The following is a 27,729-nucleotide window of genomic DNA, read 5'->3' as shown; positions in this document are numbered from 1 at the left end:
TTGGACTGATGTCTGAATGACCACTTCTCCTCTCTTCCTCCCCTCCCATCCCTTCTCGTCCTCTCTTAATCCCCACCATCCCTTCTGCTCTCTTCCTCCCCCGTTCCCTTCTCTTTTGCTTCCTCCAGTGTGAGAAGTTGAACGGATAATCTACGCATGTGTGGTTCCCACCGTGAAGCATGGAGGAGGAGGTGTTATGGCTTGGGGGTGCTTTTCTGGTGACACTATTTGTGATTTATTTAGAATTCAAGGCACACTTAACTAGCATGGCTACCACAGCATTCTGCAGCGATATGCCATCCCATCTGGTTTGGGCTTAGTGGGACTATTATTTGTTTTTCAACAGGACAATGACCCAACACACATCCAGGCTGTGTAAGGGCTATTTGACCAAGAAGAAGAGTGATGGAGTGCTGCATCAGATGAGCTGGCCTCCACAATCCCCCGACCTCAGCCACATTGAGATGGTCTGGGATGAGTCGGACAGCAGAGTGAAGGAAAAGCAGCCAACAAGTTCTCAGCATATGTGGGAACTCCTTCAAGACTGTTGATAAAGCATTCCAGGTGAAGCTGGTTGAGAGAATGCCAAGAGTGTGCAAAGCTGTCATCAAGGTAAAGGGTGGCTATTTGAAGTGTGTCTTGAATTCTAAAGGCAAAGGGTGCTGGTTAAGTGTGTCTTGAATTCTAAATAAACCACCGACTGTGTCACCAGCAAAGTACCCCCCCACCATAACACCTCCTCCTCCATGCTTTACGGTGGGAAATACACATGCAGAGATCATCCGTTCACCCACACCACGTCTCACAAAGGCACGGTGGTTGTAACCAAAAATCTCCACCGGTCTAATGTCCATTGCTCGTGTTTCTTGGTCCAAGCAAGTCTCTTCTTCTTATTGGTGTCCTTTAGTCGTGGTTTCTTTGCAGCAATTCGACCATGAAGGCCTGATTCACACGGTCTCCTCTGAACAGTTGATGTTGAGATGTGTCTGTTACTTGAACACTGTGAAGCATTTATTTGGGCTGCAATTCCTGAGTCTGGTAACTCGAATGAACCTATCCTCTGCAGCAGAGGTCTTGGGTCTTTCCTTTCCTGTGGCGGTCCTCATGAGAGCCGGTTTCATCATAGCGCGTGATGGTTTTTGCGACTGCACTTGTAGAAACTTTAAAAGTTCTTGAAATTTTCCGTATTGACTGACCTACTTGTCTTAAAGTAATGATGGACTGTTGTTTCTCTTTGCTTATTTTAGCAGTTCTTGCCATAATATGGACTTCGTCTTTTACCAAATAGGGCTATCTTCTCTATACCTCCCCCCTACCTTGTCACAACACAACTGATTGGCTCAAACACATTAAGAAGGAAAGAAATTCCACAAATGTACTTTTAAGAAGGCACACCTGATTAATTGTAATGCATTCCAGGTGACTACCTGAAGCTGGTTAAGATAATGGCAAGAGTGTACAAAGCTGTAATCAAAAGCAAAGGGTGACTACTTTGAAGAATCTAAAATATATCTTTGTTTAACACTTTTTTGGTTACTACATGATTCCACATGTGTTATTTCATAGTTGTGATGTCTTCACTACAATGTAGAAAATAGTAAAAATAATGAAAAACCCTTGAATGAGTAGGTGTTCTAAAACTCTGGAACGGTAGTGTATGTACACATTAACCTATGTATAAATTAACCTATATATACATTACCGTATATACAGTAACCTATGTATACATTATTAACATATATATGAACCTATGTATACATTATTATCCTATGTATACATTAACCTATATATACAGTAATCTATATATACAGTAACATATGTATACATTATTAACATATATATGAACCTATGTATACATTATTATCCTATGTATACATTAACCTATATATACAGTAATCTATATATACAGTAACATATGTATACATTATTAACATATATATGAACCTATGTATACATTATTATCCTACGTATACATTAACCTATATATACAGTAACCTATGTATACATTATCCTATGCGTACAATCACCTATGTATACATTACCCTATGTATTCATTAACATATATATATACATTACCCTATGTATAGGCTGTCATTCCTTACCTCATTCCAACCAAAGGTGAAGATGTCCTCTGCTTTTCCTCCAACCATTTTCACGACATTCTCTCTGGCCTGGGTAATAATAGTCTCTCTGTCTTGGGTAGTAATATTCTCTCTGTCTTGGGTAGTAATATTCTCTCTGGCCTGGGTAATAATATTCTCTCTGTCTTGGGTAATAATATTCTCTCTGTCCTGGGTAATAATATTCTCTCTGCCCTGGGTAATAATATTCTCTCTGTCCTGGGTAATAATATTCTCTCTGTCCTGGGTAATAATATTATCTCTGTCCTGGGTAATAATATTCTCTCTGTCCTGGGTAATAATATTCTCTCTGTCCTGGGTAATAATATTCTCTCTGTCCTGGGTAATAATATTATCTCTGTCTTGGGTAATAATATTCTCTCTGTCCTGGGTAATAATATTCTCTCTGTCCTGGGTAATAATATTCTCTCTGTCCTGGGTAATAATATTCTCTCTGTCCTGGGTAATAATATTCTCTCTGTCCTGGGTAATAATATTCTCTCTGTCCTGGGTAATAATATTATCTCTGTCCTGGGTAATAATAGTCTCTCTGTCCTGGGTAATAATATTCTCTCTGTCCTGGGTAATAATCGTCTTTGCTTTCACCTGGAATACGAAAATAAATAGATTACATTTTCCAAAACGATCTGAAATACGTACCATACTGAAGTATGTTACGTCTGTGACTATAGTGTTCCTGGGAGATAGGCTAGCTCTTATTACTACAGCAACATGTGCAGTATCCCATTCCAACCACCGAAACAGCAGAAACAGCAGGAACAGCAGGAATATTTTGATAGAGATTTTTGGATTAGTAGATTGGTGTCAACCAATTTAGGCCTAGTCTATGTCTATGGTACGATCTCAACTGGGTTTGTTGGTGGTACTTGGACTTCCCCAGGCCCCATTGTGGGGCTTCAGTAATAGCACTAATCACCCGTGGATCTAACGGGGTTGTAATCCACGTAGATCCTCTATGACAGAAAGTATTCCAACAATATATGAAGCATTAATGGAGAAGTCAGGATGTGCAAATATCAAAACATGAATGTCTATAAAATCCAAATAAAAATCCATTTAAATTACAGATTGTAATGCAACAAAATAGGAAAAACGCCAAGGGGGGTGAATACTTTTGCAAGGCACTGTATGTGCTTTCAGTTCGTCCCATTTTTTCCCCCAGAGATTGAATTAGCTAGCAGGACGGAAGGCAAAGGCAGATTAGCCACTCGTCGCCTGATCCTCACAAGGCACTCTGATCTTTTTCCGCAAAATCTCAGTTTCCTTCTCCAGCGAATCACAGGGATCTGGGCCTGGTGTCTGGAGTATATCCTTCCCGTCCGACTCATTGAAGAAAAACTCTTAGTCTAATCGGAGGTGAGTAATCACAGTTCTGATGTCCAGAAGCTCTTGTCGGTCATAAGAGACAGTAGCAGCAACATTATGTACAAAACAAGTTACAAACAATGTGATAAAACTACAAAATAGCATGGTTGGTTAAGAGCCAATAAGATAGCAGCCCTCCCCTCCGACGCCATCGTACATATGGCTCAGGGTAGGCCTATAAACTTCAGCATACAGTCAAATAAAAACAACATGACATGTATATTTTGGTAGTGTTACATCATCTCCACATTTATTTAACATCTCTGACAATGTGTTTAGTTTAGTTTACACAAACTCTTTTTGACGCTTAATTCCAACACTCAAATAGAGACATTGATTTAACTACTACCCATTTAAGATGGCGTTTAAATAGGTTACAGCTGCATAATACACTGCACACAGCAATCATGTTTGTTTATATACAATGCAAAATAACTCGAAGAAAAATAAAATAGAAAAATGCTTTAATGGGTGCAGTTTGACAGAGCTAAAGAAAAAACATCAGTTACTACACATATAAAAGCACAATACATTAAGACAAAAGGTTATAAATCTACAAGCTGCTTTGTGAAGACTGTTGGGATACGATAGTGTCATGGTGATGGTACAGTAGATGTTAGGATACGATAGTGTCATGGTGATGGTACAGTAGATGTTAGGATACGATAGTGTCATGGTGATGGTACAGTAGATGTTAGGATACGATAGTGTCAGAGTGATGGTACAGTAGATGTTAGGATACGATAGTGTCAGGGTGATGGAACAGTAGATGTTAGGATACGATAGTGTCAGGGTGATGGTACAGTAGATGTTAGGATACGATAGTGTCAGGGTGATGGAACAGTAGATGTTAGGATACGATAGTGTCAGAGTGATGGTACAGTAGATGTTAGGATACGATAGTGTCAGGGTGATGGTACAGTAGATGTTGGGATACGATAGTGTCAGGGTGATGGTACAGTAGATGTTGTGGATACGATAGTGTCAGGGTGATGGTACAGTAGATGTTAGGATACGATAGTGTCAGGGTGATGGTACAGTAGATGTTAGGATACGATAGTGTCAGGGTGATGGTACAGTAGATGTTAGGATACGATAGTGTCAGGGTGATGGTACAGTAGATGTTAGGATACGATAGTGTCAGGGTGATGGAACAGTAGATGTTAGGATACGATAGTGTCAGGGTGATGGTACAGTAGATGTTAGGATACGATAGTGTCAGGGTGATGGTACTGTAGATGTTAGGATACGATAGTGTCAGAGTGATGGTACAGTAGATGTTGGGATACGATAGTGTCAGGGTGATGGTACAGTAGATGTTGTGGATACGGTAGTGTCAGGGTGATGGTACAGTAGATGTTAGGATACGATAGTGTCAGAGTGATGGTACAGTAGATGTTAGGATACGATAGTGTCAGGGTGATGGAACAGTAGATGTTAGGATACGATAGTGTCAGGGTGATGGAACAGTAGATGTTAGGATACGATAGTGTCATGGTGATGGAACAGTAGATGTTAGGATACGATAGTGTCAGGGTGATGGAACAGTAGATGTTAGGATACGATAGTGTCAGGGTGATGGTACAGTAGATGTTGTGGATACGATAGTGAAATAAGAGTGACAGACAGTGAAATAGGAGTGACAGACAGTGAAATAGGAGTGACAGACAGTGAAATAGGAGTGACAGACAGTGAAATAGGAGTGACAGACAGTGAAATAGGAGTGACAGACAGTGAAATAGGAGTGACAGACAGTGAAATAGGAGTGACAGACAGGGAAATAGGAGTGACAGACAGTGAAATTCCAGTTTCAACTGTTCTGCCTGCGGTTATGGAACCCCTACCTGTCCCAGACCTGCTGTTTTCAACTCTTAATGATCGGCTATGAAAAGCCAACTGACATTTATTCCTGATTTATTATTTGACCATGCTTGTCACTTATGAACATTTTGAACATCTTGGCCATGTTCTGTTATAATCTCCACCCGGCACAGCCAGAAGAGGACTGGCCACCCCTCATAGCCTGGTTCCTCTCTAGGTTTCTTCCTAGGTTTTGGCCTTTCTAGGGAGTTTTTCCTAGCCACCGTGCTTCTACACCTGCATTGCTTGCTGTTTGGGGTTTTAGGCTGGGTTTCTGTACAGCACTTCGAGATATTAGCTGATGTACGAAGGGCTATATAAAATAAACTTGATTTGATTTGAAATAGGAGTAACAGACAGTGAAATAGGAGTGACAGACAGTGAAATAGGAGTGACAGACAGTGAAATAGGAGTGACAGACAGTGAAATAGGAGTGACAGACAGTGCCAAATGACTCTGGTCAAGAGCAGTGTGCTATATAGGGAACAGAGAGCCATTTGGGATACACCCACAGTCTACATGATGTCATGTCTACATGTCTACAGAGGACAGGCCAAGTGAATATGTCTCCTCTGGAGTAAAGATCTAGAATGTTCTATAAAGTGTAATGCCCTAATATTGTAAACTGGGAAAGAGACAACCCAAACCAGAAACATACGGCCACTCACTGCAATCAAATCAAATATTAAAAGCTTGATATAATAATAATTTACATTCTACAGGACTGTATGTGAGATTTCAGTGACTATTTGTTTTTTTTCCTGATTGAATCAATCGAACAAGACCCATTAGTACAGGGTAGGCCTCTGACCCGTTGGTACAGGCCTCTGACCCGTTGGTACAGGCCTCTGACCCGTTGGTACAGGCCTCTGACCCGTTGGTACAGGCCTCTGACCCGTTGGTACAGGCCTCTGACCCGTTGGTACAGGCCTCTAGCCCATTGGTACAGGCCTCTGACCCGTTGGTACAGGCCTCTAGCCCATTGGTACAGGCCTCTGACCCGTTGGTACAGGCCTCTGACCCGTTGGTACAGGCCTCTGACCCGTTGGTACAGGCCTCTGACCCGTTGGTACAGGCCTCTGACCCGTTGGTACAGGCCTCTAGCCCGTTGGTACAGGCCTCTGACCCGTTGGTACAGGCCTCTGACCCGTTGGTACAGGCCTCTAGCCCATTGGTACAGGCCTCTGACCCGTTGGTACAGGCCTCTGATGATCTTTATACCGTAAAGATAATATGTTTAGAAATGGACATATGCCAGCTCATTGTCACTGGATTTAAATGACTGATACAATTCAAGTTGATACACTACTACTCATCTCCAAACAGACACGACGTATAATAGTCAACTGGGCAAAAGGACCAGATGATGATAAGCTGGACAAACAGCCTGATGATGGAGAAATTCCAAAATGGCACCCTATTCCCTACGTAGTGCACTAGTTTTTAAATCAGGGCCCATAGTGCTCCTATAGGGCTCTGGTCCAAAAGTAATGCACTTTATATGAGGGGGAAAAGGGTGCTATTTTGGACAGAGAAATGATGCTATGATGGGCAGACGTACAGAGAGAACAGCAATACAGCAGAATGAGACATGAAGAGCAGCTGGTGACTGCAGATATCCTGTATAACAGAGGCACTACATCGTGTTCCGCTTGCAAATCCTTCTTCAGAAACAACGGGGTTTAAAATAATAATAATCTGATCCCCAAGTTAACGCTTGTTTTCATCGACAGTATTCTATTCACAATGCAAAAAAAAAGGAACCGTTCTGTCCGTTTCTCATATTCGGGTTTGAATTAGAATTTATTATTAGATTATTGTAATTTACCATATATATTCACATATCTCTCTAGCTGATCAAATATTGTGGCATGAGCAAAGTGAGATTACAGGTCAGGTACAAAACTTTAAAAAAAAATCTAGGTGATGATGATGGTTAAATTCAAGTATTGTAAAAGCTGGTTCTGTATCGGTGTTGTTGTTGGGGGAAGCTGGCCCTGTATCAGTGTTGTTATTGGGGGAAGCTGGCCCTGTATCAGTGTTGTTATTGGGGGAAGCTGGCTCTGTATCGGTGTTGTTATTGGGGGAAGCTGGCTCTGTGTCGGTGTTGTTATTGGAGGAAGCTGGCCCTGTGTCGGTGTTGTTATTGGAGGAAGCTGGCCCTGTGTCAGTGTTGTTATTGGGGGAAGCTGGCCCTGTGTCGGTGTTGTTATTGGAGGAAGCTGGCCCTGTATCGGTGTTGTTATTGGGGGAAGCTGGCTCTGTATCGGTGTTGTTATTGGGGGAAGCTGGCTCTGTGTCGGTGTTGTTATTAGAGGAAGCTGGCCCTGTGTCAGTGTTGTTATTGGGGGAAACTGGCCCTGTATCAGTGTTGTTATTGGGGGAAGCTGGCTCTGTGTCGGTGTTGTTATTAGAGGAAGCTGGCCCTGTGTCAGTGTTGTTATTGGGGGAAGCTGGCCCTGTATCAGTGTTGTTATTGGGGGAAGCTGGCCCTGTGTCAGTGTTGTTATTGGGGGAAGCTGGCCCTGTGTCAGTGTTGTTATTGGGGGAAACTGGCCCTGTATCAGTGTTGTTATTGGGGGAAGCTGGCCCTGTGTCAGTGTTGTTATTGGAGGAAGCTGGCCCTGTGTCAGTGTTGTTATTGGGGGAAGCTGGCTCTGTGTCAGTGTTGTTATTGGGGGAAGCTGGCTCTGTGTTAGTGTTGTTATTGGGGGAAACTGGCCCTGTATCAGTGTTGTTATTGGGGGAAGCTGGCTCTGTATCAGTGGTGTTATTGGTGGAAGCTGGCCCTGTATCAGTGTTGTTATTGGAGGAAGCTGGCCCTGTATCAGTGTTGTTATTGGAGGAAGCTGGCCCTGTATCAGTGTTGTTATTGGGGGAAGCTGGCCCTGTGTCAGTGTTGTTATTGGGGGAAGCTGGCCCTGTGTCAGTGTTGTTATTGGGGGAAGCTAGCCCTGTATCAGTGTTGTTATTGGGGGAAGCTGGCCCTGTGTCAGTGTTGTTATTGGGGGAAGCTGGCTCTGTGTCAGTGTTGTTATTGGGGGAAGCTGGCTCTGTATCGGTGTTGTTATTGGGGGAAGCTGGCTCTGTATCGGTGTTGCTTCTACACCTGCATTGCTTGCTGTTTGGGGTTTTAGGCTGGGTTTCTGTACAGCACTTCGAGATATTAGCTGATGTACGAAGGGCTATATAAAATAAACTTGATTGATTGATTGTTGTTATTGGAGGAAGCTGGCCCTGTATCAGTGTTGTTATTGGGGGAAGCTGGCTCTGTATCACTGTTGTTATTGGGGGAAGCTGGCCCTGTATCAGTGTTGTAATTAGGGGAAGCTGGCTTTGTATCAGTGTTGTTATTGGAGGAAGCTGGCCCTGTATCAGTGCTGTAATTGGGGGAAGCTGGCTTTGTATCCGTGTTGTTATTGGGGGAAGCTGGCCCTGTATCAGTGTTGTTATTGGGGGAAGCTGGCCCTGTGTCAGTGTTGTTATTGGGGGAAGCTGGCCCTGTATCAGTGTTGTTATTTGGGGGGTAGCACTATACACTATCCAGAGTAAGTTGGGGGGGGGGGGGGGTCATAGGTCATAGGTCATGTTATCAAAAAGTTAGAGGAACTGATAATAAAAAATGCTTTGTGCAGAAGTTGCACTATAATTACTTTAGAAATATAAATGTCTTTGTAAATAAATACACGCATAAATAAATGAGAATGTCGTTAAATATATAAATATAACTTCAACTTAATAAAATAAAAATCTGACTCAGATATTAATTAAGGTTAAAATGTGGAGGATTTTTATAAATGATGTAGTCAGAGCTAGTGTAGATCGTCGACTGAGAGTAGCTACAGAGCTGAACCATCGCGTGCTGTTTTTTAAAACTAGAAAACCAGTGTGAACATGTGAACATTTGATCGATGCCAACCCTTCTCTCGTCGCCCGGCTGTGGAGGCATCCCAATTGGCACACGATTGTCTGTATAGTGCACTGCATTTGACCAGAGCAACTATGAAAGAGACTATGGGCCCTAATCAAAAGTAATCAAATCAAATCAAATTGTATTTGCACTATATAGTAATGCATATATAGTAATGGGGGAAGCTGGCTCTGTATCGGTGTTGTTATTGGGGGAAGCTGGCTCTGTATCGGTGTTGTTATTGGGGGAAGCTGGCCCTGTACCAGTGTTGTTATTGGGGGAAGCTGGCCCTGTGTCAGTGTTGTTATTGGGGGAAGCTGGCCCTGTGTCAGTGTTGTTATTGGGGGAAGCTGGCCCTGTGTCAGTGTTGTTATTGGGGGAAGCTGGCCCTGTGTCAGTGTTGTTATTGGGGGAAGCTGGCCCTGTATCAGTGTTGTAATTAGGGGAAGCTGGCCCTGTGTCAGTGTTGTTATTGGGGGAAGCTGGCCCTGTGTCAGTGTTGTTATTGGGGGAAGCTGGCCCTGTGTCAGTGTTGTTATTGGGGGAAGCTGGCCCTGTGTCAGTGTTGTTATTGGGGGAAGCTGGCCCTGTATCAGTGTTGTAATTAGGGGAAGCTGGCTAGATTGCAATTTTTATTTTTTATTTAACCTTTATTTAACTTGGGACTGTGTGTGTTAACGTCTCAAAACATATCAGGGGGAATACGGAGATTAGATAGCGTCCTTGATTCATAAGGAGCTATTCTGTCCTTTCCAACAGAGCTGAGATGGTATGGAAAGAGACAAGGGACAGAAGAGGTACGACACCCAAACACTGTCAACTGTCGTTTTTCACTCCTATTTCTTTTGTTGTTGCAGAACTGAGGAAACTCTAATTTGGTGAAAATGTGTTTACTTTGAATATTAACCTGCTTGTTTCAACATTGTATAGAGTAACAATAAGACCAATACCACATATCTGGAGTCAGTAGTACTTCCTTCTCTGTTTTGTTCTGTAAGGTAAGCTGAGGTGCAATAACGTAGTCATTTTTTAAAATTTTTATTTAACCTTTTATTTAACTCGTAATGTGAACAGAAGCCCACTTTCATTGCAACTTTAAAATGGAGCGATTTACGGTCAACGCTGCAGACATTCTCTTTTCTTTCCTGAATAAATGTGTTATAAGCTCAACGTGTTGCTGACAACTACCATACAGTACATCATAATGCAAGTCTATACAATAAGGAACTGGTAACTACCCCTCTCCCCCTCTCTCTTCCTCCGTTCCCTCGGCTCGGGAACATTCTGGTAAAGTAAGGAGGTTTGGGCTCAGTCCCAAGCGATACCTTGTTCCCTACTTAGTGCACTACTTTAGACCAGAGCCTGCACCCTATTCCCTATGTAGTGCACTACTTTTAACCAGAGCCCTGTAGGCCCTTCTTACAGTAGCTATGATCGGCCCTATAGGCCCTTCTTACAGTTGCTATGACCAGCCCTATAGGCCCTTCTTACAGTAACTATGACCAGCCTTATAGGCCCTTCTTACAGTAGCTATGACCAGCCTTGTAAGCCCTTCTTACAGTAGCTATGACCAGCCTTATAGGCCCTTCTTACAGTAGCTATGACCAGCCTTATAGGCCCTTGTTACAGTAGCTATGACCAGCCTTATAGGCATTTCTTACAGTAGCTATGACCAGCCTTATAGGCCCTTGTTACAGTAGCTATGACCAGCCTTATATGCATTTCTTACAGTAGCTATGACCAGCCTTATAGGCATTTCTTACAGTAGCTATGACCAGCCCTATAGGCCCTTCTTACAGTAACTATGACTGGCCTTATAGGCCCTTCTTACAGTAGCAATGACCAGCCTTATAGGCCCTGGTCAAAAGCAATGCACTATATAGAGAATAGGGTGGTATTTCCGCCTCAGCCTTGGAGAGGGGTTAAACCAGACAATAAGGCCAACACAGACAGACAGACAGCGGTACAGGCCTGACAGACACACAACGATGACGGAGGCCTCAGGGCCTTAGATACGCTGGTGGTCAGCTCGGGATAAACTGGGCGTGTGCAGAAAGAGGAGGAGGAGGAGCAAGTTGGTTACTAGTGTAGGATGAGGAGGAGGAGGAGGAGGAGGAGGAGGGGTTAAGGGGTCAGCACAGGAGGAAAAGGAGTAATAAGTCTGGGGTCTATATACAGGTTAGTCTTTTGGTGTTCTGTTGTCTTGTCTATAAGACGTGTTGTTTCACATCCTCATCTGTCCAGCTCTTCTTCTGGACAGTTTGGATCTGACAGAAACAAGAGGGAGAGAATATATATATATATTCATTAAAACAATGACTCAAAAGGTTTACATTGTACATGTGAGTCATTTAGCAGACTCTCTGATCCAGAGATACTACAGTAGTGAGTCATTTAACAGACTCTCTGATCCAGAGCCACTACAGTTGTGAGTCATTTAGCAGACTCTCTGATCCAGAGCCACTACAGTAGTGAGTCATTTAACAGACTCTCTGATCCAGAGACACTACAGTAGTGAGTCATTTAGCAGACTCTCTGATCCAGAGAGACTTACAGTAGTGAGTCATTTAACAGACTCTCTGATCCAGAGATACTACAGTAGTGAGTCATTTAGCAGACTCTCTCATCCAGAGCCACTACAGTAGTGAGTCATTTAGCAGACTCTCTGATCCAGAGCCACTACAGTAGTGAGTCATTTAACAGACTCTCTGATCCAGAGACACTACAGTAGTGAGTCATTTAGCAGACTCTCTGATCCAGAGATACTACAGTAGTGAGTCATTTAACAGACTCTCTGATCCAGAGCCACTACAGTAGTGAGTCATTTAACAGACTCTCTGATCCAGAGCCACTACAGTAGTGAGTTATTTAGCAGTCACTCTTACCCAGAGTGACTAACAGTAGTGAGTTATTTAGCAGACACTCTTACCCAGAGTGACTAACAGTAGTGAGTTATTTAGCAGTCACTCTTACCCAGAGTGACTAACAGTAGTGAGTTATTTAGCAGACACTCTTACCCAGAGAGTCATAGTGAGTCATTTAGCAGACTTTCTTATCCAGGGAAACTTCCAATCAGTGCATTCCACTAACGTAGGTAAAACAACCACATACGATCATGATCATTGTAAAGTAAAAACCTAGGCCTTCTTCAAACCAGCCGGTATGTGGAAAAACCATTGCTATTAAAACTAGAGGGACCATCAACAGACGTGAGTGTGTCAGCCGTGTTACCTGATGGATCCAGCCAGGAGAGGGTTAAATGCATAGAGCCAGTCGTGCATCTCCTTGTCGTTGCTGGCTTGGAGCAGTATCCCGCGGTGCTCAGTACACACAGCAAACGCGTTTGGGGTCTGGGGATAAACACACAGAGAAAGTACAGCAGTGTTAAAACCAGCCAGCTTCTGAAGGAAAGCTTCTCTTTGAGTTTTACCACGGGGAGGAAAAACGTCTGTTATTTCAAATACTGTTGATATACTTTACACTGAGTGTACAAAACATTAGGTACACCTTCCTAATATTGAGTTGCATCCCCCCCTTTCGTCCTCAGAACAGCCTCAATTCATCAGGTCGTGGACTCTGCAAGGTGTCGAAAGCGTTCCACAGGGATGCTGGTTCCATGTTGACTCCAATGCTTCCCACAGTTGTATCAGGTTGGCTGGATGTCCTTTGGGTGGTGGACCATCCTTGATACACACAGGAAACTGTTGAGTGTGAAAAACCCAGCAGCATTGCAGTTCTTGACACAAACCGTTGCGCCTGGCACCTACTACCATACCCCGTTGAAAGGCACTTAAATATTTGTCTTGTCCATTCACCCTCTGAATGGCACACATACACAATCCATGTCTCAATTGTCTCAAGGCTTAAAAATCATTATTTAACCCGTCTCCTCCCCTTCATCTACACTGATAGAAGTGGATTTAACAAGTGACATCAATAAGGGATCATAGCTTTCATTCTGGATTCACCTGGTCAGTCTATGTCAAAGGAAAGAACAGGTGTTCCTAATGTTTCGTACACTCAGTGTGTGTGTCAAGTAAAAGAGGACATGAGATGGTGTCCGTGTTGTTGGGGGAAGCTGGCCCTGTGTGGTAGTAGTTCATCTGACGTTGGTAACGCTGACAAAGACCATGTCAGGCACGGAGCACCTACTGGGATCCGCTAAATACTGAGCAGACATGACTTTGTTTTTTTTTGCATTATAAAAGGTTACCAACACTGAGTATGGCCTGCTGACTTAGAATTTAGAAATGTATTGGACATGCAGGCTAAGAGATTGGAACAAGGCCTACTGTAGGCGTCCTCAGGTAAAATGTGTGTAAAGGTGTGTCGGCAGGTAAAGGTGTGTAAAGGTGTGTCGGCAGGTAAAGGTGTGTAAAGGTGTGTCGGCAGGTAAAGGTGTGTCGGCAGGTAAAGGTGTGTCGGCAGGTAAAATGTGTGTAAAGGTGTGTCGGCAGGTAAAGGTGTGTCGGCGGGTAAAGGTGTGTCGGCAGGTAAAGGTGTGTAAAGGTGTGTCGGCGGGTAAAGGTGTGTCGGCAGGTAAAGGTGTGTAAAGGTGTGTCGGCAGGTAAAGGTGTGTCGGCAGGTAAAGGTGTGTCGGCAGGTAAAATGTGTGTAAAGGTGTGTCGGCAGGTAAAGGTGTGTCGGCGGGTAAAGGTGTGTCGGCAGGTAAAGGTGTGTAAAGGTGTGTCGGCAGGTAAAGGTGTGTCGGCAGGTAAAGGTGTGTCGGCAGGTAAAGATGTGTCGGCGGGTAAAGGTGTGTCGGCAGGTAAAGGTGTGTTGTCAGGTAAAGGTGTGTCGGCAGGTAAAGGTGTGTTGTCAGGTAAAGGTGTGTCGGCAGGTAAAGATGTGTCGGCGGGTAAAGGTGTGTCGGCAGGTAAAGGTGTGTTGGCAGGTAAAGGTGTGTCGGCAGGTAAAGGTGTGTTGGCAGGTAAAGGTGTGTCGGCAGGTAAAGGTGTGTCGGCAGGTAAAGGTGTGTCGGCAGGTAAAGGTGTGTTGGCAGGTAAAGGTGTGTTGTCAGGTAAAGGTGTGTCAGCAGGTAAAGGTGTGTCGGCAGGTAAAGGTGTGTTGTCAGGTAAAGGTGTGTCGGCAGGTAAAGGTGTGTCGGCAGGTAAAGGTGTGTTGTCAGGTAAAGGTGTGTTGGCAGGTAAAGGTGTGTTGTCAGGTAAAGGTGTGTCAGCAGGTAAAGGTGTGTCAGCAGGTAAAGGTGTGTTGTCAGGTAAAGGTGTGTTGGCAGGTAAAGGTGTGTTGGCAGGTAAAGGTGTGTTGGCAGGTAAAGGTGTGTCGGCAGGTAAAGGTGTGTTGGCAGGTAAAGGTGTGTCAGCAGGTAAAGGTGTGTCGGCAGGTAAAGGTGTGTTGTCAGGTAAAGGTGTGTCAGCAGGTAAAGGTGTGTCGGCAGGTAAAGGTGTGTTGGCAGGTAAAGGTGTGTTGTCAGGTAAAGGTGTGTTGGCAGGTAAAGGTGTGTTGGCAGGTAAAGGTGTGTCAGCAGGTAAAGGTGTGTCGGCAGGTAAAGGGGTGCTGGCAGGTAAAGGTGTGTCGGCAGGTAAAGGTGTGTTGTCAGGTAAAGGTGTGTTGGCAGGTAAAGGTGTGTTGTCAGGTAAAGGTGTGTCGGCAGGTAAAGGTGTGTTGGCAGGTAAAGGTGTGTCAGCAGGTAAAGGTGTGTCGGCAGGTAAAGGTGTGTTGTCAGGTAAAGGTGTGTCAGCAGGTAAAGGTGTGTCGGCAGGTAAAGGGGTGCTGGCAGGTAAAGGTGTGTTGTCAGGTAAAGGTGTGTCGGCAGGTAAAGGTGTGTTGTCAGGTAAAGGTGTGTCAGCAGGTAAAGGTGTGTCGGCAGGTAAAGGTGTGTTGTCAGGTAAAGGTGTGTCAGCAGGTAAAGGTGTGTCGGCAGGTAAAGGTGTGTTGTCAGGTAAAGATGTCATGTAAAGTTATGTAAAGGTGTGTCGGCAAGTAAAGGTGTCAGGTAAAGGTGTGTAAAGGTGATGTACCTTAAGCATGGCCTGCTGGTCCTCGCTGTACTCGACATGGGCAGAGGAGAGGTTGAGGATGGCTCTCTCCACGCTGTCTCTCTCTGTATTGTAGATATAGACGTACGGACGTCTCACCACCACATAACGCTTCACCCAGCCGTTGGTATGAGGCTCCAGGAAATGCAGGTAGCCCTTCTTTGACACGATGGGGCTGGAAGAAAGACCAAGTACACTACACGTGTAACTACACTTGACGAGATCCAATCTAGAAGGCACAAGACTCAGGTTGAAATAAGAGTAGCCAAGCTTAACCCGGAGTATTAATGCTGACCAGAAACCCTGTTTGTTCTGCCAGAATAATCCAGATCAAGACTCAAATGCTAACGAAGTCTGGTGTTGAAGAAATTATAAATTCAATAAATTATTTTCAGTGTGAGCAGGTCTTATATGGGGATATGCCTTTCCAACGCTGTACCCATTAAGGACTATTGAGTTGAGAACTCCCGTTATTAACTCAGCTGGGTACTGTACATGATTGTTACTGTATTTGATTTGGTCAGTTCCACCACTTTTAATGATAAACCTCTGGAGCCATAAACCACTGACTCGGTCAGTCAGTCAGTCAATCAATCGGCAGGTAGCCTACTGGTTAGAGCGTTGGACTTGTAACCGAAAGGTTGCAAGATTGAATCCCTGAGCTGACAAGGTAAAAATCTGTCGTTCTGCCCCTGACCAAGGCAGTTAACCCACTGTTCCTAGGCTGTCATTAAATAAAGGCAAAACTAATTACAAAAAAATCAATCTCTGGAGCCACTCACCTGACCCGGATCTCCTGGATGTCTGGTACGAAGCGGAGTTCCCTAGGCTTAACCTCTGGGGCTGCGACCCCACTGGGGCCAGGGGATATCTTGACCTCTCCGTCCCGCTGTGAGCAGTCAGGGTTGGGGCTGGCGCAGCGGGAACGAGGCATGGGCGTTCTGGGGTTGGGGGGGGGACAGACAGAGAAAGGAGATGAGATGAGTAAGACGGAGCACATGCAGGAACGGCAAAGAGGGGGCTCAAACCACCGTCGCCAGGTGGGTACATGTGGTTTGGGGTTGGGAGCATTAACGCTACCCCAGACCCCGGTTCAGTCTGTCTTTGGACCATAGTTCAGTGTTGCTGAAGCAGCCATGTCCTGACCTTGGGACTATAAAGGTTCTATCTGCAACAAAGAAGATAATTATCAAGATAATTGGCTTTACATTTCTGAACACTGGTTGGTTTGAACGGTGTCAGTAATTCCTATCTTGTATTCTTTTGAACTTAACAACATGAATTGGGGTATTTAGCAGTGGTGTAAAGTACTTAAATTTAAATAATTTAAAGTACTACTTAAGTACTTTTTTGGGGGGGGGGGTCTGTATTTTACTTTACTATTTATATTTTTGACAACTTTTACTTCACTACATTCCTAAAGAAAAGTATGTACTTTTTACACCATACATTTTCCCTGACACCCAAAAGTACACATTACAGAATGCTTATCAGGACAGAAAAACTGTCTAATTCGTGCACATATCAACAGAGAACATCCCTGGTCATCCCTACTTCCTCTGATCTGGAGGACTCACTAAACAGAGAACATCCCTGGTCATCCCTACTGCCTCTGATCTGGAGGACTCACTAAACAGAGAACATCCCTGGTCATCCCTACTGCCTCTGATCTGGAGGACTCACTAAACAGAGAACATCCCTGGTCAACCCTCTGCCTCTGTTCTGGCGGACTCACAAAACACAAATACTGTGTTTGTAAATGATGTCTGAGTGTTGGAGTGTTCCCCTGGCTATCTGTAAATGATGTCTGAGTGTTGGAGTGTTCCCCTGGCTATCTGTAAATGATGTCTGAGTGTTGGAGTGTTCCCCTGGCTATCTGTAAATGATGTCTGAGTGTTGGAGTGTTCCCCTGGCTATCTGTAAATGATGTCTGAGTGTTGGAGTGTGGCCCTGGCTATCTGTAAATGATGTCTGAGTGTTGGAGTGTGGCCCTGGCTATCTGTAAATGATGTTTGAGTGTTGGAGTGTTCCCCTGGCTATCTGTAAATTATGTCTGTGTGTTGGAGTGTTCCCCTGGCTATCTGTAAATGATGTCTGGGTGTTGGAGTGTTCCCCTGGCTATCTGTACATTATGTCTGAGTGTTGGAGTGTTCCCCTGGCTATCTGTAAATGATGTCTGAGTTTTGGAGTGTGGCCCTGGCTATCTGTAAATGATGTCTGAGTGTTGGAGTGTTCCCCTGGCTGTCTGTAAATGATGTCTGAGTGTTGGAGTGTGGCCCTGGCTATCTGTAAATGATGTCTGAGTGTTGGAGTGTGGCCCTGGCTATCTGTAAATGATGTCTGAGTGTTGGAGTGTGGCCCTGGCTATCTGTAAATGATGTCTGAGTGTTGGAGTGTTCCCCTGGCTATCTGTAAATGATGTCTGAGTGTTGGAGTGTGGCCCTGGCTATCTGTAAATGATGTCTGAGTGTTGGAGTGTGGCCCTGGCTATCTGTAAATGATGTCTGAGTGTTGGAGTGTTCCCCTGGCTATCTGTAAATTATGTCTGTGTGTTGGAGTGTTCCCCTGGCTATCTGTAAATGATGTCTGGGTGTTGGAGTGTTCCCCTGGCTGTCTGTAATGATGTCTGAGTGTTGGAGTGTTCCCCTGGCTATCTGTACATTATGTCTGAGTGTTGGAGTGTTCCCCTGGCTATCTGTACATTATGTCTGAGTGTTGGAGTGTTCCCCTGGCTATCAGTAAATAAATAAAAAACAAGAAAAATGTGCCGTCTGGTTTGAAATAATTTATACTTTTATTTTTTATATCTTTTTTTTATACTTCAGTATATTTTAGCAATTACATGTACTTTTAATACTTACTTTTGATACTTTAAACCAAATAATTTTTGACTTTTACTGGGTGACTTTCACTTTTAATTGAGTCATTTTCTATTAAGGTATCTTTACCTTGAGTCAAGTACTTGGGTACTTTTTCCACCACTGGTATTCAGAGTATATATAAGTAAATGCAAATGAATTACTTAAAAATCATACAATGTGACTTTGTAAGTAGGAAAACCTGCAAAATCGTCAGTGTATCAAATACTTGTTCTCCCCACTGTATAAGTAAAGAACATTGAACAAAACAAGGCTAATAACTAAATTCTGTTTGTGTCATGTCAAGAGTGTCTCTTACGAGAGTGTTGTTACTGACCTGAGCCCTTCGGACTTGGGGTAGCAGCCCTCCACCAGTGAGGGGCATGTCGAGGAGGGGGTGAGGATGTTCAGGGCCGTGGCAGAGGTCGACTCCCTCAGCAGAGTCACTGACATCTCAGACAGCTGGAAACACACGCACACACACACACACACACACACACACACACACACACACACACACACACACACACACACACACACACACACACACACACACACACACACACACACACACACACACACACACACACACACACACACACACACACACACACACACACAGCATGTCTAGAAAAAGCTCACTGAGAACAATGAAAACATGTCATTTACCTACTCGTAGTTTCCTCAAATCGAAGTAACTTTAAAACAGGATACAGACATGGAAAACCATCATAGTAAAGTGACACAGGAAGGAAGTCTACCTTGCTTTCACTGGCGCTGATACACACGTGGCTGTACTCTCTGTTGAAGGAGTGGGTGAGCAGCCGAAGACACTGGTGGACAAGAGATAGAGAGTGCTTTACGTTTCAGAGCAAGAGGCTTTACAAACAATGTTTACTCAGAGATGTTTAATAAAGACAAAGGCTTAACTGGGCACACGTACAACATTTAAAAAAAGGGGACACTCGAGCAAGAATGGGAATATTCGAGTAACAATAATAACTAACTTCTAACACGTTTTTAAAGAAGACACTGACCTTGATGGCTAACTCCCTCTGCCTCTCATTAGGGGCATCTACGGTGGGACTGAGGCCGAGACCCTCAGAGGGTTGAGGGGACTCACTCTGCTCCTCACCTACACAGGACAACAACCCCTCCTGACCCAGCAGCAGGATGGACTCTAATTTCTCCCTGAGGAGCAGGCGGTGTCTCGTCTTCTCCACCTGTAGAGAACCAACCAGAACAAAACATCATTAGTAATAAAACGGCCGGGATATGAACCCGGGTCTCCCACAGGAGAAACCTGACGTCTTGACCGTTAGATCGAGAGGAAATACAACAGATGTTCGCATTCCTCGACCTGGACGAGAGCAACCTGGACGCTGTTCATTGACTACAGCTTCAACAACATAGTACCTTGCAAGCTCATCACTAGTCTCAGGGCCCTGGGACTTAACCCCTCCCTGTGCAACTCGGACCTAGACTCTGTACCGTAACACCCTGTATATAGCCTCCACATTGACTCTGTACCGTAACACCCTGTATATGGCCTCCACATTGACTCTGTACCGTAACACCCTGTATATAGCCTCCATATTGACTCTGTACCGTAACACCCTGTATATAGTCTCCACATTCACTCTGTACCGTAACACCCTGTATATAGCCTCCACATTGACTCTGTACCAGTACACCCCTGTATATAGCCTCCACATTGACTCTGTACCGTAACACCCTGTATATAGTCTCCACATTGACTCTGTACCATAACACCCTGTATATAGTCTCCACATTCACTCTGTACCGTAACACCCTGTATATAGCCTCCACATTGACTCTGTACCAGTACACCCCTGTATATAGCCTCCACATTGACTCTGTACCGTAACCCCCTGTATATAGCCTCCACATTGACTCTGTACCGGTACCCCCTGTATATAGTCTCCACATTCACTCTGTACCGTAACACCCTGTATATAGCCTCCACATTGACTCTGTACCAGTACACCCCTGTATATAGCCTCCACATTGACTCTGTACCGGTACCCCCTGTATATAGCCTCCACATTGACTCTGTACCGGTACCCCCTGTATATAGTCTCCACATTCACTCTGTACCGTAACACCCTGTATATGGCCTCCACATTGACTCTGTACCGTAACACCCTGTATATAGCCTCCACATTGACTCTGTACCGTAACACCCTGTATATAGCCTCCAAGTTGACTCTGTACCGTAACACCCTGTATATAGCCTCCACGATTACTCTGTACCGTAACACCCTGCATATAGCCTCCACATTGACTCTGTACCGTAACACCCTGCATATAGCCTCCACATTGACTCTGTACCGGTACCCCGTGTAATATAGCCTCCACATTGACTCTGTACCGTAACACCCTGTATATAGCCTCCACATTGACTCTGTACCGTACCACCCTGTATATAGCCTCCACATTGACTCTGTACCGTAACACCCTGTATATAGCCTCCACATTGACTCTGTACCGTAACACCCTGTATATAGCCTCCACATTGACTCTGTACCGTAACACCCTGTATATAGCCTCCACATTGACTCTGTACCGGTACCCCCTGTATATAGCCTCCACATTGACTCTGTACCGTAACACCCTGTATATAGCCTCCACATTGACTCTGTACCGTAACACCCTGTATATAGCCTCCACATTGACTCTGTACCGTAACACCCTGTATATAGCCTCCACATTGACTCTGTACCGTAACACCCTGTATATATCCTCGTCATTTTCTTTTTTTCTTTAATTAATTTTGTCAATATTTTATTAAATCTATTTCTTGAGCTGCATTGTTGATTAAAGGGCTTGTAAGTAAGCATTTCACGGTGAGGTCTACACCTGTTCGGCGTATATTCGACGCATGTGACAAATAGCGTTTGATGCAATTTTTCTGTTTTTCATTTTCAATACGTTTGCAAAAATGTCTAAAAACATGTTTTCACTTTGTCATTATGGTTTATTGTGTATAGATGGATGAGAAAACAATTTATTTAATCAATTTTGAATTCAGGCTGTGGAATAAGCCCAGGATTATGAATATTTTGTGAAGGCTCTGTATAGGGTGTAGGTTGTAGTACCACATACCTCCTGCAGGAGGCTGAGTTTCTCCAGTTCCCACTGGTGGTCCAGGATGAGGCTGTCACTGCGAGGCCTCCACCCAGCCAGGTTCTCCTCCCCGCGGACATACGCCACCGAGGTGTCCAGCACCCGGCGACGTCTCCTCTGCATACCTGGGGGTCAAGGAAAGGTCAAGGGTGAAGGGGGAAGGAGTGATACAGCTTAATTGAGGGGATCTGTTTGAGGAAGGCAAGGCAGAATCATTCATCTCGATCACATAATGAGTAGCTTTTCAGGATGCTAGGTGATTTGTGGATCAGTCATTCTTGTCAGTCTGACTGCAATGTTGTCAATCTCAAATACACACACAGACACACAGACAGTGAGGGGAGGCAATGGAAAAAGTGTCTCACCTGGACTCCCATGATCAGCCAGGTGACATAGGCTGACCTCGTACACACCTGTCACCCGGTTACTGCAGAGAGAAAGAGAAAGACCGATAACAGACACAGCTAAGGGGGTTGTTTCAAATGTTTCCATTGATTTCAACGTCATCTTTCAGGAACGCAACAGAAGCAAAGAATGTTTCTGTTAATAATAATGAGATGTTCAACTCACCCCTCCACTGCCCTCAGGCTTCCTGTGCCAAACAGGTTTCGGATGGAGCGGGAGGCCGGGAGTTTAGCGTCTCGAGAGTAGAACACCATGCAGAAATCTTTGGTTATGACTGTGGGCTGGGTGCAGTTCTCCATCTAAAGAAAGGAAAAGGTTTTAAAGCTCATCTCTCTGCTTCTTAGATCATAACATCAGATACAGTCAGTAAGTCCAAATACAGTCAGTTTAGTCCAGATACAGTCAGTTTAGTCCAGATACAGTCAGTTTAGTCCAGATACAGTCAGTAAGTCCAGATACAGTCAGTTAGTCCAGATATAGTCAGTTTAGTCCAGATACAGTCAGTAAGTCCAGATACAGTCAGTTAACTTCTTATGGCTGCAGGGGCAGTATTGAGTAGCTTGGATGAAAGGTGCACAGAGGTGCCCAGAGTAAACGGCCTGCTCCTCAGTCATAGTTGCTAATATTTGCATATTATTATTAGTATTGGATAGAAAACACTCTGAAGTTTCTAAAACTGTTTGAATTATGTCTGTGGGTATAACAGAACTCATATGGCAGGCAAAAACCTGAGAAGTTCCACTTCCTGTTTGGATTTTTTCTGAGGTGGCAGATTTTCAACCAAGCTCTCATTGAAATTACAGCGAGATATTGATGAGTGTTCACTTCCTACGGCTTCCACTAGATGTCAACAGTCAATAGAACTTTGTCTGATGACTCTAATGTGAAGGGGGGCCGAAGGAGACAGGAATTAGTCACCACTGCCACGAGCTGACCATGTTTTGACGATGCGCGTTCACGTGATAGGCAGCTCCGTTCCATCGCTCAACTGAAGTCAATCTAATTCTCCGGTTGGAACGTTATTCAAGATGTATGTTAACAACATTCTAAAGATTGATTCAGTACATCTTTTGACATGTTTCTACTGACTGTTATGGAACTTTTGGACATTTCGTCACGTTATAGTGGACGCGCTTTGTGACTTTGGAATTGTTTACCAAACGCGCTAACCAAAGTAGCTAATTGGACATAAATAACGGACATTATCGAACAAATCAAGCATTTATTGTGGACCTGGGAGTCCTGGGAGTGCATTCTGATGAAGTTCATCAAAGGTAAGGAAACATTTATCATGTATTTACTGGTTTCTGTTGACTCCAACATGGCGGCTAATTTGGCTATTGTTCTGAGCGCCGTCTCAGATTATTGCATGGTTTGCTTTTTCCGTAATTTGTTTTTGAAATCTGACACAGCGGTTGCATTAAGGAGAGGTATATCTATAATTACATGTGTATAACTTGTATTATCATCTACATTTATGATGAGTATTTCTGTTGAAACGATGTGGCTATGCAAAATCACTTGATGTTTTTGGAACTAGTGAATGTAACGCGCCAATGTAAACTCTGTTATTTTTATATAAATATGAACTTTATCAAACAAAACATGCATGTATTGTGTAACATGAAGTCCTATGAGTGTCATCTGATGAAGATCATCAAAGGTTAGTGATTCATTTTATCTCTATTTCTGCTTTTTGTGACTGCTATATTTCGCTGGAAAAATGGCTGTGCTTATTGTGGTTTGGTGGTGACCTAATCGTTTGTAGTGCTTTCGCTGAAAAGCATATTTGAAATCGGACACTTTGGTGGTGTCACACCCTGGCCTTAGTTATCTTTGTTTTCTTTATTATTTTAGTTAGGTCAGGGTGTGACATGGGGGATGTATGTGTTTTTGTATTGTCTAGGGTTTTTGTATGTTTATGGGGCAGTGTTCAGTCTAGGTGTTTGTATGTCTATGGTTGCCTAGATTGGTTCTCAATTAGAGACAGCTGTCTATCGTTGTCTCTGATTGGGAGCCATATTTAGGCAGCCATAGTCATTAGGTAGGTTGTGGGTGATTGTCTATGTCTTTAAGTTAGTTGCTTGTGTCTGCACTTTCGTTTTATAGCTTCACGGTCGTTTATTGTTTTTGTATAGTTTGTCAGTGTTCGTGTTCGTCTTCGGTAAATAAAGAAGATGTACTGTTATCACGCTGCGCCTTGGTCCTCCTCTCTTCATTGTTACGATGATCGTGACAGGTGGGATTAACAACAAGATTACCTTTAAAATGATATAAGACACATGTATGTTTGAGGAATTTTAATTATGAGATTTCTGTTGTTTGAATTTGGCGCCCTGCACTTTCACTGGCTGTTGTCATATCGATCCCGTTAGCAGGATGCAGCTATAAGAAGTTAAGTATAGATACAGTCAGTAAGTCCAGATACAGTCAGTTAAGTATAGATACAGTCAGTTAGTCCAGATACAGTCAGTTAGTCCAGATACAGTCAGTTAGTCCAGATACAGTCAGTTAGTCCAGATACAGTCAGTAAGTCCAGATACAGTCAGTTAAGTATAGATACAGTCAGTTAGTCCAGATACAGTCAGTTAGTCCAGATACAGTCAGTTAGTCCAGATACAGTCAGTGAAGTCCAGATACAGTCAGTAAGTACAGATACAGTAAGTCAATCCAGATTACAGAAGGGATCATTTTGGATAGTACTGTAAATACTGTAAGTGAAATGAATTTCTGATTACAGTTACAGTTATTGTAGTCTTCCTGAGAGGTGAGCAGTCTGACAGAGTGGAGCCTTAACTCCTGCTAATGCTGTTATGCAGCATCTCCAGATTCAGATAAACCAACAGGGACATGTACAGTTTATTAAACAGTCTGACAGTTTGATCGTGTGAAAAAAAAAAAATACCCGATTGTGGTTCCATTGTTCTAAAATCCGAAACGCAACTGACAAAATCAGTCAATTTGAGAAGACTCTAGATTTTCTCCGCTGGTCTTTGTGGATTCAGTGTTACCTATAGATAGTCAGGAAGGATCACGTAGAGGTACAGTATAACTGTAGAACTATATGTGTGTGTGCCTCTGTGGCTCAGTCGGTAGAGGGTGGTACTTGCAACGTCATGGGTTCAATTCCCACTTGACCAACCCATATGAAAGTCGATTTGGATTAAAAGCGCCTGAACAATGGAAATATATTGTATTATTAACTGTTTAATGTTTTTACCTCTAGGTAGGCCGACAAGGTCATGTAAATCTTCTCTCCGTAAGGAGTGACCCGGTTCAGGAGGAGGGAGTTGTGCATGGCGCTGTCCCAGGCAGCCTCGAAGCGATAGAATGTCCTGATGGAGGTAGGAGAGGAGTTAACCATGCAGAGAGAGATCCTTGTCTGAACGCTGACACATAGTGGTCTCTGGTCTGTCTGTCTGTCTGATAAACACTACTTACAAACAGATTATAAAACCTACTCTGTTGTTTTTCTGAAAAGTCGTGTTGGTACATGTTACAAATATCTGAAAAGGGTTTACTTTATTGAGAGGATATATCGTAACAATTTAGAGGTATTCTTAGGAACAGCTACACGTTATTGCTACTGTATGTCTGATGTAATAGCATTGTGCTAGTTAGCATTAGTGGTAATAGCATTGTGTTAGTTAACATTAGTGGTAAAAACATCGTGTTAGTTAGCATTAGTGGTACAAGCATTGTGTTAGTTAGCATTAATGGTAATAGCATTGTGTTAGTTAGCATTAGTCGTAATAGCATCGTGCTAGTTAGCATTAGTGGTAATAGCATTGTGTTAGTTAGCATTAATGGTAATAACATTGTGCTAGTTAGCATTAGTGGTAATAGCATTGTGTTAGGTAACATTAGTGGTAAAAACATTGTGTTAGTTAGCATTAGTGGTACAAGCATTGTGTTAGTTAGCATTAGTGGTAATAGCATTGTGTTAGTTAGCATTAGTCTAATAGCATCATATTAGTTAGCATTAGTGGTAATAGCATCGTGTTAGTTAGCATTAGTGGTAATAGCATTGTTTTAGTTAGCATTAGTGGTAATAGCATTGTGTTAGTTAGCATTAGTGGTAATAGCATCGTGTTAGTTAGCATTAGTGGTAATAGCATCATGTTAGTTAGCATTAGTGGTAATAGCATTGTGTTAGTTAGCATTAGTCGTAATAGCATCGTGCTAGTTAGCATTAGTGGTAATAGCATTGTGTTAGTTAGCATTAGTGGTAATAACATTGTGTTAATTAGCATTAGTGGTAATAGCATCGTGTTAGTTAGCATTAGTGGTAATAGCATCATGTTAGTTAGCATTAGTGGTAATAGCATTGTGTTAGTTAGCATTAGTGGTAAAAGCATTGTGTTAGCTGGCATTAGTCTAAGAGCATCATGTTAGTTAGCATTAGTGGTAATAGCATCGTGTTAGTTAGCATTAGTGGTAAAAGCATGGTGTTAGTTAGCATTAGCGGTAATAGCATTGTGTTAGTTAGCATTAGTCTAAGAGCATCATGTTAGTTAGCATTAGTGGTAATAACATTGTGTTAGTTAGCATTAGTGGTAATAGCATCGTGTTAGTTAGCATTAGTGGTAATAGCATTGTGTTAGTTAGCATTAGTGGTAAAAGCATTGTGTTAGTTAGCATTAGTCTAAGAGCATCATGTTAGTTAGCATTAGTGGTAATAACATTGTGTTAGTTAGCATTAGTGGTAATAACATTGTGTTAGTTAACATTAGCTTTAATAGCATTGTGTTAGTTAGCATTAGTGGTAATAACATTGTGTTAGTTAACATTAGCTTTAATAGCATTGTGTTAGTTAGCATTAGTGGTAATAACATTGTGTTAATTAGCATTAGTCTAATAGCATCATGTTAGTTAGCATTAGTGGTAATAGCATCGTGTTAGTTAGCATTAGTGGTAATAGCATCGTGTTAGTTAGCATTAGTGGTAATAACATTGTGTAATTAGCATTAGCTTACCGAAGAAAAACCAAACCCTGATCCTCCTATCTATTCTAGACATTTTCTGTGTCTAAATGCTACTGAGAGAAGGTATTGTTTGATTGCAAGATTAAAATAACAACATCGTTTAGTTGTTTTTAAAGACACACATCCAATAAAGACATTTGGGGATAAAGACAGTAAACAGCATGCAACAGAACCCTCCAGACGTGGGTCATCTCACAATACCACGAGGAACGATGACTTGATCAGCACAGAACGAAATAAAGAAACAGTGATGAGAGACCAAAAGATGAGAGGAGAGGAGGGGAGGAAATGATAGAAGGACAAAACAGGACAGGGATGAGGAGAAATACCTATGGTCTATTCCCAAGGAGATGCTTTGAGAAGGGAGGAAAGAGAACCGGGAAAACAATGAAAGGTGAGAGTCAGGAAGAGAGTCTGCTGTGGTTGTGAGCATTGTTGTGATCGAGAGTGACAGGACAGGTGTGTTTCCCCCTAGCCTGGAACCAGAGCTGTTTGTGCCGTCTTGTCAACTGGGACCAGACTATATTTCCCCTCCATTACTTACAATATGTTGCTCTCTTGACCACAATCATGATCAGTGTGTGAACTCAATCAGTGAACACATCTGATTTCAACACCAGACAGTACATCTTGTCTGTTTTAGAACAGCTTAACAACAATGGACCGATATACCCACAGGGATGCAATATTACTTCTGTGTTCTATGGAATTCTATGAATGTGTTCTATGGAATTCTGTGGATGTGTTCTATGGAATTCTATGAATGTGTTCTATGGAATTCTGTGGATGTGTTCTATGGAATTCTATGGATGTGTTCTATGGAATTCTGTGGATGTGTTCTATGGAATACTGTGGATGTGTTCTATGGAATTCTGTGGATGTGTTCTATGGAATTCTGTGGATGTGTTCTATGGAATTCTGTGGATGTGTTCTATGGAATTCTGTGAATGTGTTCTATGGAATTCTGTGAATGTGTTCTATGGAATTCTGTGGATGTGTTCTATGGAATTCTATGGATGTGTTCTATGGAATTCTGTGGATGTGTTCTATGGAATACTG

General features: G+C 43.1%; 1 protein-coding gene across 1 annotated transcript in view; it reads right to left on the bottom strand.

Annotated features, from left to right (window-relative positions):
* Positions 1-11,500: 11,500 nt before the first annotated feature.
* Positions 11,501-27,729, bottom strand: part of LOC120053569 (kinesin-like protein KIF1A) — a 101,322-nt gene continuing 85,093 nt past the window's right edge. The window contains exons 29-39 of the mRNA XM_039000700.1: positions 24,906-25,020; positions 21,851-21,984; positions 21,646-21,707; positions 21,260-21,405; positions 19,171-19,356; positions 18,895-18,966; positions 18,471-18,595; positions 16,058-16,216; positions 15,258-15,450; positions 12,508-12,626; positions 11,501-11,543 (exon numbers count right to left, since the gene is read on the bottom strand). Coding sequence (XP_038856628.1) covers positions 11,501-11,543; positions 12,508-12,626; positions 15,258-15,450; positions 16,058-16,216; positions 18,471-18,595; positions 18,895-18,966; positions 19,171-19,356; positions 21,260-21,405; positions 21,646-21,707; positions 21,851-21,984; positions 24,906-25,020 — 1,354 coding nt within the window. The remainder of the gene's footprint in view (positions 11,544-12,507; positions 12,627-15,257; positions 15,451-16,057; positions 16,217-18,470; positions 18,596-18,894; positions 18,967-19,170; positions 19,357-21,259; positions 21,406-21,645; positions 21,708-21,850; positions 21,985-24,905; positions 25,021-27,729) is intronic.

Source organism: Salvelinus namaycush, chromosome 9 (assembly GCF_016432855.1).
Source record: "Salvelinus namaycush isolate Seneca chromosome 9, SaNama_1.0, whole genome shotgun sequence".
Lineage (NCBI taxonomy): Eukaryota > Metazoa > Chordata > Actinopteri > Salmoniformes > Salmonidae > Salvelinus > Salvelinus namaycush.
The sequence above is the reverse complement of the archived record's forward strand: the minus strand, read 5'-3'. Positions and strand labels throughout refer to the sequence as shown.